Here is an 18233-nt window from a genome sequence, read left to right as displayed (position 1 = left end):
GCCTTTTTTTATTCTCAAGATACAGCATGTATCTCTGCCTAGTGTTACTTGCTGGACACACAAGCTCTTTTGATATTTCCACTTTTAGTAAGCCATCACAAAGACTGGTGTGGTATTTGATTATTCTCAATGAAATTTAAGAGCACTCCTTTAGGTTTTCTACATCTTCCAACATTTTGTTTACTAAGAATCCTCTGTCTATGGAGGCTTGTCCATGTGACAATATCAGCAGAATTTTTACAACATCTGCTATTTTCAAACAATATATTTTAAAAAATCCAATTTAGAATTCTGGGATATGGAATCATAAGTGGAAAAAGGGGTGCATGGATCAGAATCTACAAAATTTCTATACTGCAGGAGCAGGCTGTCACATTCATCGGAACAATCATTGTTGCTGTCCACCAAGTTGATGAAAATCATCCCCATTTTCTTGAGACAGGACTTTTCATTTGACACAGTATTTCTTGGACCCAGACAACAAATAAGTCTAACTAGAGGATAGTTTCTGGACACTTTTCTACAATCTTTTAATAAATGCAACTGTAAACTTCATAGATTCATGTTTAACTTCCAATGTGCCTCTCTCTGTGACTTCGTTGCTATTTAGAAGTTCCTTCAATAATCGATTCCCAATAAATCCCAAGCTAAATTTTGATGTGTCATTCTAAGACACTTTTTAAAATGTGAACTCTGCTAATTTTGCTGAAGAACTGATTACTGTAAGTTTTTCTTCTTTTAACACATTAAATGTTGACAGTAAATTACAGATCATAGTTGTCAAATCTGTAGCAAGAAATGGAAGCAGGGATTGTATCACTTTGATAGTGAATCAAAAATGTCTCAGTAAGTTTTTCAAAGCAAAGAAACAAGTTTAACTAAGCTTATCTTTTTTGCATTTTGTATGGCAGTGAATGACTTAATTTCATACATAGACTGTAAGCCAATGGAAATACAACCTACCCTGGAAAATAAGGCACAATTAAAACCTAGCAAAGTTGAAGCCTGTAATGCATATTTTTACGCACAATGCTAAAAATGGTGGGAAGAACCTCTCTTAACCCAAGAAGATATCATTGATTAAGCAGTTGTTACCAAAAAATAAATATTACCATATTTATGTATAAATGACATACTTAATATTTGTATGAAGAGGAATTAATTTGTTAAAGAAAAAGAGCTGTGTGTAGGAACCCCCAATCAGAAGACTATTACTTTTGTTTAACAAGTGACATGTTTCTTCGGTTGAATGAAGCTGTCCCCACTATCTCTTAGTATTGTGTCTAAAAGTTTGAATACTCCATTTTGGCATACTTTATGCAATGTTGTGCACTATAAAGTAATTGTAATTTTTGACCCATTAACAACAAACATGTGTAAAGGTCTGTCCTCTGGTGGTATTTCCAACTAAGTTTATCAGGACAGCCGCAAGTCGCAGTCAGTATGTTTTATTTTTACTGCTTTTGCTCTATAATTTTACAAGACCATCATTAGAAACTGATTAAAACACAATAATTGGGTGATTACATTGTTGGAAATGTAATCAGCCAACTACTGTATTTCAAACAGTTTCTGATGATGTCTCTTGTAAAATTATGGATCAAAACTGGTAAAAAATAAAACCCACTGATTGCAACTTGTGGCTGTCCTGGTAAACTTAATTTCAACAGTCATTGTTTCCCCTTCAGATGATGCTTGTGCTCTGCTATATTTCTAATTGTTGGTATAACAATAATGGAAATTCCTGGATGGAACAATAAGTAAAATAAGTGAAAGGCAACCACTCAACTATAGCGGATTGATGGGTGGCAGCTTTACCCGGCTGGCCCCCATTTCCATAAACTTGCCTGTTCCTCCATCCTTCATTGTCTAATGCCTTCAGGCTTGCAGTCGGTGTCTTGTGAGCTAATTTGATTTCCACTCAGAAATTATCCATCTAGAAGGGAGTCATTCTTTGTCAGTCATGCTTCGGACTGTGCCATGCCATGGCCCACAGGCTCTGCTTCTGAGGCACCTCCTAGTGTACCCGATGCCATGGATCTGCCCTCACAGCAGGGTGAGTGACGGGTGGTAATGCATTCGTGTTGCTCGAGGTGGAGAAACAATGTAGAGACTGGCTGCCTGGCCTGACATGGACAGGCGGCTGCTCCTTCGGCAGGGTCCAAGCAGGCACATGGGCAGAGGGGTTAATACTTATCAGGAGCTCCAGTGATGGGCAAGTTATGGAGCCCCTTAGGCAGACAGGATTCCTGGCTGGAAAGAAAGCCAATGTGCACTTGGTATGTCTGCCAGGGAGGCCTCATCTGAGATGTGGAGGTGACATTGCCTGCGGCTATCGAGCGTGCATGGTGCAGTCCTCTGCAAGTTGTGGCTCACATCGGCACCGATGATGCCTATCACACAGGTTCTGAGGCCATCCTCATTTCATACACGCGGCTGATGGAGGTGTTGAAGACTGCTGGCTTCGAGCATGGGGCGCAAACAGAGCTCGTAATTTGCAGCATTGTTCCCAGAGTTGATTGGGGTCCTTCAGTTTGGAGCCAAGTGGAGGGTCTCAACCAAAGGCTTCGTTGACTCTGTGATGGTCTTTGCTGCAGATTTCTAGAACTACGTTGTCGTGTGGGGATTTGTAGGACTCCCCTTGATCAGAGGGTGCGCTACACAATGGAAGCAGCTACTCAGGTAGCAGAGTACTTGGAGTGCACATAAGGGTTTTTTAGGCTACATAGTAGTTTGAGGTGTTCTGATCAACAGTCACCAGTTGATACGCAGCAAAGGAAGCCAGACAATGTTCAGAGTAAAGACACTTTGACTGTCAAAATTTTATTAGTAAACTGTCGAAGTATTAATAACAAAGTTTCCGAATTTATTGCTATCCAGGAAATTTCTTGCTCTCAAATTATCTTGTGATCGACAGCTGGCTGAAACTCAAAGTGGAAAGCTCCGAGATATTTAGTGAGTCATGGAACATATATCACAAAGAAAGATTAGAGGCCATAGGAGGGGGAATGGTTATTGCATTTGATAAAAATCATTGTCTCTATTGAGGTCGAAGTTGAGCGTGACAGTGAAGTTATCTGGCCACATATAACAGGTGTAAGCGAAAACAGATTAATTCCTACTCCAATGTGACAGTTATAGAGTCATTAAAAGTAAGTCTACAGTCGGTAATGTGGAAGTACCCAGATCATGCAATACTAGTTAGAGGCGACGTTAACCTTCTGAGTAGAGACAGATTATGGATTCATTGCGGGAGGTACAGACAGACAGTCATGTGAAATACTTTTGAATGCAGTTTTCTGAAAACTGTCTGTAACAGCTAGCTCTGCAGCTCACACACAATAGAAATGTCATAGCTCGTGTAGCTACAAATAGGCCAAACCTTGTCAGCATTTCTGCTAGATAGAGCATATAAGCGGTTGTTAGCATCTCACTTAGACAGTGAACTGATATTGCTTAGTCCCAGTAAGATGGATGTATAGAATTTATGGGCAAAGTTTGAGGATTTATGGGCAAAGTTTAAGCAAATTATAAATTGTGGTCTGGAGAGTTATGTGCTTAGTAAGTGTATAAAGAATGGGAAAGACCCACCATGGTTTAATAACAAGTTTCGGAAGATGCTGAGGAAGCAGAGGCTGTTATACTCCAGGTTCAAAAGAGAACACACAAATGATGACAAGCAAAGGTTAGTAGAGATTCATTCATCTGTGAAAAGATCTATGCACGAAACCATAATCGTATCTTAGCAAAAGATCTGTCAGATAACCTGAGAAAATTCTGGTCCTATGTAAAATCGCTTAGTGGGTCTAAGGCTTCCATTCAGTTCCTTGTTGACCAATCTGGTGTGGCAGTTAAAATAGCAAAATGGATGCCAAAGTCTTAATTATCACATTCAAGAAATCATTCACACAGGAGAATTGTACAAACGTATCATCATTTGACTATCAGACAGACTCTTAGATGGACAACACAGTAATAAGCATCCCTCGCATAGAGAAACAGCTGAAAGATTTGAAAACAAATAAATCACCAGACCCAGATGGAATCTCAGTTTGGTTTTATAAAGAGTTCTCTATGGCATGGGCTCCTTACCTAGCTTGCATGTATTGTGAATCTCTCACCCAGCACGAAATCCCAACAAGCGACTGGAAAAAAGTGCAGGTGACTCCAGTTTATAAGAAGGGTAAAAGAACCGACCTGCAAAATTACAGATCAGTATCTCTAACTTTGGTTTGCTGCAGAATCCTTAAACATATTCTGAGTCTGAATGTAATAAACTTTCTTGAGACTGAGAAGCTAATGTCCACAAATCACAAGGCTTTAGAAAGCATAGCTCTTGCGAAACTCAGCTTGCCTTTTTCCCACATGATATACTGCAAACTATGGATGAAGAGCAACAGGCAGATTCCATATTTCTAGATTCCTGCAAAGCTTTTGACATAGTGTCCCATTGCAGGCTGTTAACAAAAATACGAGCAAAATGATTAAGCAGACAGGGTGGGCAGGAAACTGTGGTTGTTTGCTGATGATGATGTGGTGTACGGTAAGGTGTCGAAGTTAAGTGATTGTAGGAAGACACAAGACGACTTAGATAAAATTCATAGTTGGTGTGATGAATGACACCTAGTTCTAAATGTGGAAAAGTGTAAGTTAATGTGGACAAGTAGGAAGAACAAATCTGTAATGTTCAGTTACAATGTTACCAGAGTCTGGCTTGACATAGTCAAGTTGTTTAAATATCTGGGTGTAATGTTGCAAAGCAAAATGAGATGGAAAGAGCTTGTGACAACTGTGGTAGGGAAGGTGAATGGTCGACATCGATTTATTGGGAGAATTTTAAGAAAGAGTGGTTCACCTGTAAAGGAGACTGCATATAGGATGCTGGTGCTACCTATTCTTGAGTACTGCATAAGTGTTTGTGATCCACGCCTGGTCGGAATGAAGGAAGAAATCAAAGCAGTTTAGAAGCGGGCTGCTAGCTTTGTTACCGGTAGATTCAAACAACACACAAGTGTTCTGGAGATGCTTCGGGAACTCAAATGGGAATCCCTGAAGGGATGTTCTTTTCAAGAAACACTATTGAGAAAATTTAGAGAACCGGCATTTGAAGCTGACTTCCGAACAATTCTACTGCTACCAACATACATTGCGTGTAAGGGCCACAAAGACAAGATTCGTGAAATTAGGGCTCATACAGAGGCGTATATATAGTCATTTTTCCCTCTCTCTATTTACAAGGCACAGGAAAGAAAATGACTATTAGTGTACAGGGTACCCTTTGCCACACACTGGATGGTGGCTTGTGGAGCATTGATGATGATGTAGAAGCATTTCATCCTAGTTTGTTAGTCACTGTCAGTGGCTCCATACTGAAGCTTAGATATTTACTCATATTATCTTCTCTGTTCCTTCTGCAATTTTGTTTTGAGAATTAAGCTCATCAGAGCTCATTTGTACATTATTCGTTAACTGCTTGTTGAATGAGGTTGGTATGTCGTGCAGATAACAATGTGGAATGGAACCCCAACCAGCTTCACAATGTGTTTTGTTAAGTCAATAATTCAGTGATCAAAGCTAGAAAATACAACCCATGAATATAGAGGTGTAACCACTTCCTACATGAAAAAGTATATCTGCATCATTACTTTCCAGTTCAAACATAAGTACATATCTTGAATTGCAGGCAGCCACATCCAAATGCCCACATTTTTATATAAAGATAACAAACACAACTTTGGCTGTAGAAAGTTTATTGAAACCATGACCATTTTCATGGCAGTTTAGGCCCATGCTCAGGTGATGTAAACAGGGATTGTAAAGGAAGTATTTCACAATTTTTCTTTGTACACAGGCTTAATTAAAAGATCACCTGAGGATGCGCCTAAACTGCCGTGAAACTGGATGTGGTTATAATAAACTTTCTACAGTCAGAACAGAGTTTGTTGCCTTTGTATAAAAATCACACTTAAGTTAATGATATGAATATAATAGAGGGAAACATCCCATGTGGGAATGATATATATAAAAACAAAGATGCTGTGACTTACCAAACGAGAAAGTGCTGGTAGATAGACACAATAAAAAAAAACACACACACACACACACACACAAATTTCAATCTTTCGCAACCCAAGGTTGCTTCATCAGGGAAGAGGGAAGGAGAGAGAAAGACGAAAGGATGTGGGTTTTAAGGGAGAGGGTAAGGAGTCATTCCAATCCCGGGAGCAGAAAGACTTACTTTGGGGAGAAAAAAGGACAGGTATACACTCGCACACACACCCATATCCATCTGCACATATACAGACACAGGCAGACATGTGTAAATGCAAAGAGGTTGGGCAGAGATGTCAGTCGAGGCGGAAGTACAGAGGCAACGATGTTGTTGAATGACAGGTGATGTACGAGGGGCGGCAACTTGAAATTAGCAGAGGTTGAGGCCTGGTGGGTAACGGGAAGAGAGAATATATTGAAGGGCAAGTTCCCATCTCCAGAGTTCTGATAGGTTGGTGTCAGTGGGAAGTATCCAGATAACCTGGACGGTGTAACACTGTGCCAAGATGTGCTGGCTGTGCACCAAGGCATGTTTAGCCACAGGGTGATCGTCCTTACCATCAAACACTGTCTGCCTGTGTCCATTCATGCGAATGGACAGTTAGTTGCTGGTCATTCCCACATAGAAGGCTTCACAGTGTAGGCGTGTCAGTTGGTAAATCACGTGGGTGCTTTCACACGTGGCTCTGCCTTTGATCGTGTACAACTTCCGGGTTACAGAACTGGAGTAGGTGATGGTGGGAGGGTGCATGGGACAGGTTTTACACTGGGGGCGGTTACAAGTGTAGGAGCCAGAGGGTAGGGAAAGTGGTTTGGGGATTTCATAGGGATGAACCAAGAGGTTACGAAGGTTAGTTGGATGGTGGAAAGACACTGTTGGTGGAGTGCGGAAGATTTCATGAAGGATGGATCTCATTTCAGGGCAGGATTTGAGGAAGTTGTATCCCTGCTGGAGAGCCACAACAGAGTCTGATCAAGTGCCGGAAAGTATCTGGTCACAAGTGGGGCACTTTTGGAGTTCTTCTGTGGGAGGTTCTGGGTTTGAGGGGATGAGGAAGTGGCTGTGGTTATTTGCTTGTGTACCAGGTCGGGAGGGTAGTTGCGGGATGCAAAAGCTGTTTTCAGGTTGTTGGTGTAATGGTTCAGGGATTCAGGATGGAGCAGATTCGTTTGCCACGAAGACATAAGCTGTAGGGAAGGGACCGTTTGATATGGAATGGGTGGCAGCTGTCATAATGGAGGTACTGTTGCTTGTTGATGGGTTTGATGTGGACTGTGTGAAGCTGGCCATTGGACAGATGGAGGTCAGTGTCGAGGAAAGTGGCATGGGATTTGGAGTAGGACCAGGTGAATCTGATGGAACCAAAGGAGTTGAGGTTGGAGAGGAAATTCTGGAGTTCTTCTTCACTGTGAGTCCAGATCATGAAGATGTCATCAATAAATCTGTACCAAACTTTGGGTTGGCAGGCCTGGGTAACCAAGAAGGCTTCCTCTAAGCGACCCATAAATAGGTTGACGTATGAGGGGGCCATCCCCTCAGTTCCTTTCACCTATTAAACAACCATTTCGGCTAGTTCTAACATCTTTCTAGCCTAGAGTTTATAGCAACCACTAACTAGGGACGACACCATTGTTGGCTTGTTCACACATAACACCTTACTCAGAATTACTCTTATACAGGCAAAACCATGAATCTCAATACCCCACCTTTTGTTGTGCAGCCGTAATGTCATTCCCTCCAACCTGAAATTAACTGGAATTGCACTGTCACCTGGTGTTACTGTCATTGTTCACTCGCCTCCGTAGGAGGAGGAGAGAGCTAAATTTTTATTTGGTAGTTAGTCACTTAAGTTTCTTCTTATGAATAAGTCAGTCACGTCATTGAGATTCTATCCACCTTATTTTCCCTCTTCTGTCTCAAGCCACATGTGAGCATAAAGACATTCTACTGTCATCTCACTTCAGGATTTTCTTTTTCTTCATTTTCCTTGTTCCTCTCTCCTCATTTCAGTACACATTCCTTTGTCAAAATTGATCCATTTTGAAATCAACTAAGGCTTTGTCCTTTGTGACAGGCTTCCACATTTTTTCGCCTTAAATAATTCATGACATGACTCTTAATCTCTCACATTTTTCATGATGTTCTGTTGGATCATTACTGTATTAGTTTAGACATGGTAATGTGTGTTACTCATTACAATACTGCGAGAGAGAGTGGACAGAACGAGACAACTATAGACTGAGGTTAGCATGAACTAGTTTCTGCTCTGTTAGTAGATGTTTGTAATATTTCAAATTTGTAATATTTCAATCTTTTGTATTGTATTTATTACAGGAAGAGTGTTTTCTACATCTGGAAGCACCGGTACAAAGGGTCACAGGCTTTGATACACCATTTCCATGTATCTTCGAGCCTTTTTACATTCCCACAAAATGGCGCTGCCTGGAAGCAGTACAAGCTGTCCTCAAATATTAATGTTACTGTTTCTTCACCAGAAAATGAGTATTCATTGGCAATACTGTGTTAAAGTTCTTATTGTTATCTCTGTTTTCAGTCCATAACTTTCATATAATGAATACATGAAATATAGAAATTCTGAGCTCTAAAATAAGCTTGTAAACTAGATGTTAATTGTGTCCATTTTAAATTATATATTTGTACTGTTGTTGTCACTGAAACTTTTATATGAATTTATTACTCCAATAAAATAAAAACTCTATAATGTTTCCCCTCCCTCTGTATTGAATGTTGTATCACTGAATGAGCATTACACATGTAAGAGTGAAGGTTCTCTCAGCTGAAGTCAGTTGATATTAACAGTGTGTGTGTGTGTGTGTGTAGGTAGGATTGAATCATGTTGTATAATATGTAACTGTCATTGAAAATTTTGGCCGTGGTTGCAGTGGACCTACTAACTCATTATACATTTGGATTAGGTACAGCTGTACAAAGTATAGATAGTGGGAGGTGTATTGGTGTGCATAAACCGCAACCACATGCTTTGTGCAAAGATATCATCCTCCAATTTGCCGTGCAAAAAATGTTGATAAACAGCACTTGGTAATGCCATAGTAAACTACACAGCTCTGTGAGAGTGTTACCCAAAGTTTCCATCCACACATTGATATGAAACGAATAATAATACCAGGTGTACCGGTATGAAATGAGCGTGTCTTTTTTTTTTTTTTTTTTTTTGTGAAAATGAAACACTAATTTTGAAGTGAAAAGTAAAAACATTTTATTCAAAGTACTGACCATTGCTTTCTATACATTTTGACCACCTTTCTGGCAATTTGTGGACACCACGCCAACAGAAATGTTCATCTTTTGAAGCAAACCAATCAGACATCCAATTTTCGACTTCTTCGTAGGAATCGAAGTGTTCCTCAGCCAATGCGTGCCCCATTGATGAAAACAAATTGTAGTCGGAAGGGGCCAAGTCTGGTGAATACGGCGTGTGGGGTAGCAGCTCCCAGCCGAGTGTTTTGATTGTATCCTGAACCAGTTTTGCTTTGTGTGCAGGTGCATTGTCATGTAAAAAAATTACTTTGCCATGTCTTCTGGCCCATTCTAGTCTTTTTTTGATCAATGCATAGTTCAAATTGATCATTTGTTGTCTGTAGCAATTAGTATTCACAGTTTCACTGGGCTTTAGAAGCTCATGATACACCACACCTTTCTGATCCCACCAAACACAAAGCATCGTCTTCTTGCCGAATCTATCTGGTTTTGCAGTCGATGTTGATTGTTGTCCCAGATTAACTCATGATTTTTCCCGTTTAGGATTCTTAAAATAAATCCATTTTTCATCGCCAGTAACAATTCGATGCAAAATTGATATTCTTTCGTGTCTTTGAAGCAAAATTTGACAAATGGTTTTTCGGTTTTCCATCTGTCTTTCATTCAATTCATGTGGCACCCATTTTCCACACTTTTGGATCTTTCCCATAGATTTCAAATGGTCAGAAATTGTTTGTTGTGCAACATTTAGCATTGCTGCTATTTGCTTCTGCTATCTTCATCCAATATTACTTGCAATTCGGCGTCTTCGAACTTTTTTGGTGGTCTTCCACGTTCTTCATTTCTTACATCAAAATCATTATTTCAGAAGCATTGAAACCATCTTTTGCATGTTGCTTCTGATAAAGCATGATCACCATATGCCTAGACAAGCATTCAATGTGACTCTGCAGAACTTTTTTTCAAATTAAAACAAAAAATTAATGCTTTCCGCAAATCATCACTTTCTGGTACAAAATTCAACATTGTTAACACGATGAAAACATATGTTGTTGTTTGTTCCATGACTTGATGTATACTAAATATCTTTGACAGATGTCATACCAACCAAACAAAACAAAAAATTAAGGCTCGTTCACAACAAATGTTCCCTGTCGACACATTTGTATCTTAACGCTCATTTCATACCAGTACACCTGGTAGTGTCTTCTGCCTTAGAGCTCATTGGCAGATATTATATTACATGAAGGCAAGGGCACTCATATGGCAGTTTCTTTTTTGGGGTGGGGAGGGGGGGGGGGGCAGGGAGGGTGGTGTTAGACCTGGGGATATGGAGTATTTTAAATTACTAATATTTACTTGTAAGTAACCTTTAAAAAAGTTCTAGTTCTGACCCTGTTAAAAATCAGCAAAAATACTGACTTTTAACTTGTTTTCTTGACTACATTATAGTTTTTTTTTTTTTTACCTTTCCCTGAGATCTGGAAAGGGGGAGGGGGTACACAGCCCCCTTGCCCCTGAGTATGGGCACCCTTGTAATAAAAGGGAAAGGTCTTTAACAAAAATCTTGGAAAGTTTCTTAACTAATTTACTTTAAATTTTTACAAGATGCTGTAATAAATGTTCAGATAGACACAGGCTCCATGAGGCTACATGTTTTTTAATAAGGTATATAAATATATACTGTCATTGAAGCTACTATCGTCACAGATTCTGCAACCTGAGAGGTCTCTCTCTTACTCCATATACTAATGATCCCAATCGATTTGCTCGTTCATTTTAAGTGACTTAGAGAGGGGGAAGGAGGAGAATGACAAAAAGAGGGATGAGAAGATTATGAAAAGAGAAAGGAGGAATAGGAGGAGATGGACAAAGAGAGGGGGGGGGGGAGGCAGAAATAGACAGAGTGTGGATGTTAGAGAGAAATTAGGATGTGCATCCAAATAGCACACATATTTAGCAATTGTGAAGCATTGCCAGGTACTTATATAAACTAGTCTAGAAGTAATTCCCACAATCATCAATGTGAATAAATCAAAGAAGTCACCAGCATTCCTTGCTTACACCTGTTAATCGGGTAATCTATACTCTGACTTGTTCCACATCCTTGATTTACATAAAACAGTGTGTGAATGAATAAATAAATAAATGAGTGCAAATTCCCCTAGAGCATACAGCAGCATTTGCAAAGGCAGCACATCAGAATGAGATGTCAATGGCAGAAAATGATCCAGTTGCAGTACAGGGGTACATATCACCATCCATATTGAGAAATCGAGATCTTTCACTCCCCATGAAGTTCTCAGCAACTCAACATCTGGGGCAGGTTGCATGGATTCCCATAGGTGCATAGTACTTTGTTAGCACTGAACTCTTTGAAGCATAAGTGTTTAGAAGAGTCATGAAATATGGTCAAAGAGAACTTTTCTGCCCAGAGCTTTATTGGACAGCAAATAAATATTACACTTTGTAATGTTATGATGAATGTAAACTTTCATATCAGTCACTTGAACAGCAGTTGTGAGACATGAGCAGAGTGCAGTGGTGTGCATAATTTACATAAGTAGCTAATCTGGCTTTAGCCATATTTCAACTGAGGTCCTCAGTGGGGGAATGCAATCAATGGACACATGTGTCCTTTGGTTTAAAATGTATACCTGTAGGCACAAGCACAGAGATTCCCCTGGCTTACAGTTTCAATCACTCCATTTTAGTTTGAAGCCCATTCATATTCCATTTGTTTATTCATTGGGTTTTTGCCTCCCTCTATGAAGATTTAAGATGGGGAAGACTTAAGAGGGTTCACTCAAACAGATCACAGATTGCATCACATAGTCCTCTTCTTTAATGTAGCAGGTGACATTTGGTCTTTTTTTTCCTGGTGTTCCATCAGTCCTCTTTTGTTTTATCCTGTTTTTATGGTACTGATTCCAATTAAGGCAAGTTTTCCTTTTGATGTGTTGTTGTACTTGTGTTGCAAGTTCAGATGAAGTTACGCTGATCAGTGAGAGTCAACTACAGATTCATCAGCAACTTTTTCTTTGTCAGGTGCACGTTTTTGTTAGAAAGGATGGCCTGAATCTGCATCAATAACCACATTTTCACTACACCCCCCCTTCTTCTTCTTCTTCTTCTTCTTGTGGATGACTCCATAATATTTTACAGATCTAGGGGCAGGGGGGGCTGACTTTTATGTCTACAGCAACTGTCCATACAATGTGTATTTAGTCATCCTGTATTCTCTTCTCTTACTTAAGCACAGGGCATTCACTAGGCCATACTGAGCATTTATCTGAGTAGCTCAGGCAGCAGTTACAGTCAGGGAATTTGCCTCCTTCATCACAAACAGCCACAGAAACTTTTAATTAATGGCTATAGGAGGGCTATCATTCTTGCTTCTCTTTGGTTATTAAGCATTTCAAATGGCCAATGGTCTATCAGAATCATTAAGAGTATTCTTTTTAATTGGCTGTTGCTATTAGTTCCCACAAGGTGGGGAAATAAAGACTGAGCCAGAGAGATTTCCACACTATATGAATAAACTTACAACTGGCACATAGCAGGTTTGCCAGTAGTTGCTCACTATTTAGCTTTTTCAAGCACTGAGATTTCTTATATAGATACCTGTATCATCAATGTGATCTGTACTCTTAAGCCACGGGCACCATTCTCTGCAACACACAATGTTACATCACTGCCTTGCAGTGGTTGCTGAAGTATGCCTAGAGCTAAATGATCCATACATCTGATGCCACTGACCCATCCCAGATCAGAAACCCTGGGTTTGTCAAATCTAACCCAAGCCACTGAAGACTGAGCTTCCTGAAGCACTTGCTATTTGAAACCATTCATTATGAAATGCTATCAAGATAGATATATACCAAGTAAAGTAATAAATAATAAATGTAGGTGCATCTCCGTTTAATGTTACCATTCAGATATATTGCAAAAACAGACTAATATACTATTACTACACAAGAGATTACAGGAAATTAACAGAAAATTTAATAGCAGTTCGAGCATCTGTAAGATGGACTGTGCATGAAGCCTACAACATTTTTCACAGTCACAGCATGACAGAAGGATTATCAGAAAATTGTAGGAATTTGTGGTCATAAGTGAAGTCACTGAATGGATCCACAACTTCCATTCAATCTCCTGTGGACCTGTGTGGAGGTAAAATTGAAGACAACAAACAGAAAGCAAAAACATTACATTCCAAATTTAAAATATTTTTATGCATGAGTTTACTACTGTACTAGTGTTTGACCACCACACATCGTCATGAGTGAGAGCCATTGATACAAGCACCACCAGTATTGGAAAACAATTTAAGACTGCTTAAAGTGAACATGGCACCAGGCCCAGACAGAATTCAAATTAGATTTTGCGTTAAAAATGCTGTGGACTAGCCCCTTTCCCAGCTCATATTTAAGATGTACAGAATTACAGACCAACATCGCTGACATTTGTCAGTTGCAGTATCCTATAGTATACTCTAAACTCAAACATTATAATATATCCGGAGCAAAACCATCTTCTCTCGATTAGTCAATATTGATTTAGGAAAACCACTCATCTGAAGCAAAGCTTTTGTGAGACAGGCATAATATCTTGCAAACACCAGATGCAGAGAACAAGTAGATTATGTGTTCAAACAAATTTCAGGCTAGCAGCTGGTCATCTAAATCCATTACACAATAGTTCAGTGGTTCACCTCCCAGTCATTCCCAGGTAAGCCATCAAAGACTGATGAATACGTCCTCCATGCTGCACTATATAATGTACTGTAAGTATTCCATGTGTGCGTCAAAATCACATTGAGAGATGGACCACACTACCGAGACATTGTCTCGAAATTTGGTAGAAAATCCGAAGAAATTCTGGTCGTATGTAAAGTACACAAGCGGCAAGATGCAGTCAATACCTTCACTGCGCAGTGCCGATGGTACTGTTACCGACGACTGTGCCGCTAAAGCGGAGTTATTGAACGCAGTTTTCCGAAATTCCTTCACCAGGGAAGATGAATGGAATATTCCAGAATTTGAAACACGAACAGCTGCTAGCATGAGTTTCTTAGAAGTAGATACCTTAGGGGTTGCGAAGCAACTTAAATCGCTTGATACGGGCAAGTCTTCAGGTCCACATTGTATACCGATTAGGTTCTTTTCAGATTACGCTGATACAATAGCTCCCTACTTAGCAATCATATACAACCACTCGCTCACCGATAGATCTGTACCTACAGATTGGAAAATTGCGCAGGTCGCACATGTGTTTAAGAAAGGTAGTAGGAGTAATCCATCGAACTACAGACCTATATCATTGACGTCGGTTTGCATTAGGGTTTCCGGAAAGCTTTTGACACTGTTCCTCACAAGCGACTTCTAATCAAGCTGCGGGCCTATGGGGTATCGTCTCAGTTGTGCGACTGGATTCTTGATTTCCTGTCAGGAAGGTCGCAGTTTGTAGTAATAGACGGCAAATCATCGAGTAAAACTGAAGTGATATCAGGTGTTCCCCAGGGAAGCGTCCTGGAACCTCTGCTGTTCCTGATCTATATAAATGACCTGGGTGACAATCTGAGCAGTTCTCTTAAGTTGTTCGCAGATGATGCTGTAATTTACCGTCTAGTAAGGTCATCCGAAGACCCGTATCAGTTGCAAAACGATTTAGAAAAGATTGCTATATGGTGTGGCAGGTGGCAGTTGACGCTAAATAACGAAAAGTGTGAGGTGATCCACACGAGTTCCAAAAGAAATCCGTTGGAATTTGATTACTCGATAAATAGTACAATTCTCAAGGCTGTCAATTCAACTAAGTATCTGGGTGTTAAAATCACGAACAACTTCAGTTGGAAAGACCACATAGATAATATTGTGGGGAAAGTGAGCCAAAGGTTGCGTTTCATTGGCAGGACACTTAGAAGATGCAACAAGTCCACTAAAGAGACAGCTTACACTACACTCGTTCGTTCTCTGTTAGAGTATTGCTGCACGGTGTGGGATCCTTACCAGGTGGGATTGACGGAGGACATCAAAATGGTGCAAAAAAGGGCAGCTCGTTTTGTATTATCACGTAATAGGGGAGAGAGTGTGGCAGATATGATACGCGAGTTGGGATGGAAGTCATTAAAGCAAAGACGTTTTTTGTCGCGGCGAGATCTATTTACGAAATTTCAGTCACCAACTTTCTCTTCCGAATGCGAAAATATTTTGTTGAGCCCAACCTACATAGGTAGGAATGATCATCAAAATAAAATAAGAGAAATCAGAGCTCGAACAGAAAGGTTTAGGTGTTCGTTTTTCCCGCGCGCTGTTCGGGAGTGGAATGGTAGAGAGGTAGTATGATTATGGTTCGATGAACCCTCTGCCAAGCACTTAAATGTGAATTGCAGAGTAGTCATGTAGATGTAGAGGCAATGCCTTCACTGGTGGAACTGCAGAACTCGACTGTTCTCTATGTTGCCACAGCTAAGATTTGTTTGTCATGAACAGATATACATGAAGTTGACTCAATCAAATTCTTAGGTTTAAATGTGGATAAAAATTTGAGCTGGCAGGTACATGTTGAATACCTATCAAACAAACTGAGCAGCTTTGCATTTGCAGTGCAAGTATTATCAACTGCAACTGACATGGACACACAAAAAGTAGCATATACAAGCTACATTGAATCCATTATTAAGTAAGGTATTGTTTTTTGGGGTAACTCGACAAAAAAAGTGGGGATACTACATATACAGGGCGATTATAATTAAAGTTAAGCTTTCAAACTGCTGTAGAAATAACACCACTGGTCAGAATGACGTCAAATTGCAACGGAATATTATAGAAGAGGGTGGAAAACATGGCAGAAGAAAAATAAATAGTTACAAAATGTCACAATAGATGGCACTGTAAGCATCATAATTTAATACTGGTCGACTATAAATGACAAGTGAATCATACGACAATGCCTAAGGTGTATGTCTGACATTAAACAAACCGTACTACTCGGTGTGCATGGGTGTACATGTGTGATATTGTTAGTTGCATAAGCCCATCCACCACGGCAAGGTCATATCGCATTGGATAGGAAAAATTGGTTTTTAATTGTCCTCAAGCCAAAAACCACATAAAAAGTATCACTCACATCGGTTTTTAATTGTCCTGAGGCCAAAAACCACATGAAAAGCGCCAATCTAAATCAAATCAGATTATTAATTTCCGTGACTGGCGCAAAACATGTTCAATATACTGTCCACCATTTTCTGCAACAAGTTGAAATCAAGAAACAGCACATTCCACAACTGATCGAAGTGTTTCTGGGGTCATGTTCAGGCTGTAGGGAAATGGTGCTTCAGCTTCTTAACTGGATTTGCAATGTGCAGAGGTTCGCCATCTTGCATAAAAATGATCCCATCCATGCTGTAGGAGAGCTGGAATGACATGGTTGCGCAAAACACACTCATCGCGCTTACCAGTGATGGTACAGGTAACAGGACCAGAAACACCTGTCCCTTCAAAAAATATCGTCCTATAATAAATCATGCCATAAACCCACACCTTTTCAGGATGAAGTGGTACTGGCTGATTTGTGTGTAGATTTTCCATTGGCCATATTTGACAATTCTGTGTATTGACATATCCTGTGAGATGGAAGTGGGCTTCGTATGTCCACAAAATCTTCCATGGCCAATCATTGTCCACTTCCAGGTGAGCAAGAAATTCTAAAGGAAAGGTCTCTCTTGCTGGCAGGTCAATGGGAAGCAACTCGTGCACATGGGTAATTTTGAATAGATAGCATAGAAGGATGTTTCATAGGATTCTATGCACTGTGCTCATGGGTATGTCCAATGTTCGGGCAATTATCCATGCACTACACATTTGCACACCACCACTCATCTCCTCCTGCATTGCTGTGGCCACTGCTTCCAATGATGTCAAATCAATTCGTTTCCTCCCTCTACCAGGTTGCACACCAAAAGACCTGTCTTTTTGAATTTCCGAATCATTTGCTCCAGACCCATGGCAGTTATCAGACCAATGCCTTTTTCAAACCCTTCAGTGCCCAGAACTTCTGCAGAGCAATGTGTGCACAGTCATCATTTTTGTAATACAGCTTTACAAGCAAAGTGCGATCGTGCATTGATACAGTCATGGCAAACGTCGCAGATGTGAAAGGAGGCACGGGAATGGAAATTTGTAATAAATTAAAAGGGTACAAGTTAATGCAGATGAAATTAGGTCCCCTTAAAAGAAAGATGTTATTACTCAGTGGATGAATTTATGCAGAACGAACTGGAAATTTGAGCAGAAGGCAATGTCTTATATGTCATTACCATGTTGTTATTTATTTTAATGCTATTATTTGTTAGTGTAAAAACCATTAAAACTGTATTATAAATTTTTGACATGTTTCCTGTATGCAAACCAGATGATTACAAATGTACATCATGAGCTAAATAATTCCACATTGGTGTACTATGTTGTCCTCAAGCTGAGCAAATTGTGGGGATGATAACATTCCATGCATTGTCCAGCTGGCAGCCACTGTCACTGTTCATCAGATTTTCCACCCGGTGTATTTCCACAGATTCTTTACTAATGGAACCCTAAAATAAAAAAGAGGAGTTGCTGTGGTCAGAATCATTGTTTTATCATATTCCATTGTCTAGTGGAAATACAGTGTTCAGTAATAGCGGACTTGCTTGGATGCAAAAGGCAAGTGCATTGTTGATGCTCACTGCAGCATTGTTTAACGGTGTGTGTTGTCTGGGCTACATGAGCCATACCACATTGGCAAGGTATTTTGTAAATTCTAGCCTACCACAGTAACAAATTTCCTTCACTTGTTCCAGGTAGTGTGCAGTCTTAGATAGTGGATGAAAAACCACTTTCATCTGAAATTTGCAGAGGATTCTTTCTATCTTAAGCGAAATGCTGCCAACAACAAGAAG

At 40.0% G+C, this 18233-nt stretch overlaps 1 protein-coding gene across 2 annotated transcripts in view; it reads left to right on the top strand.

Annotated features, from left to right (window-relative positions):
* Positions 1 to 8793, top strand: part of LOC126251749 (2-oxoisovalerate dehydrogenase subunit beta, mitochondrial) — an 80006-nt gene extending 71213 nt beyond the window's left edge. For both annotated transcript variants that reach the window (XM_049952359.1, XM_049952360.1), the window contains exon 8: positions 8387 to 8793. In XM_049952359.1, the coding sequence (XP_049808316.1) occupies positions 8387 to 8527 (141 nt within the window). In that variant the 3' untranslated portion in view covers positions 8528 to 8793. The remainder of the gene's footprint in view (positions 1 to 8386) is intronic.
* The last annotated feature ends 9440 nt before the right edge of the window (positions 8794 to 18233 follow it).

The sequence above is a fragment of the Schistocerca nitens genome, chromosome 4 (genome assembly GCF_023898315.1).
Source record: "Schistocerca nitens isolate TAMUIC-IGC-003100 chromosome 4, iqSchNite1.1, whole genome shotgun sequence".
Lineage (NCBI taxonomy): Eukaryota > Metazoa > Arthropoda > Insecta > Orthoptera > Acrididae > Schistocerca > Schistocerca nitens.
The sequence above is the reverse complement of the archived record's forward strand: the minus strand, read 5'-3'. Positions and strand labels throughout refer to the sequence as shown.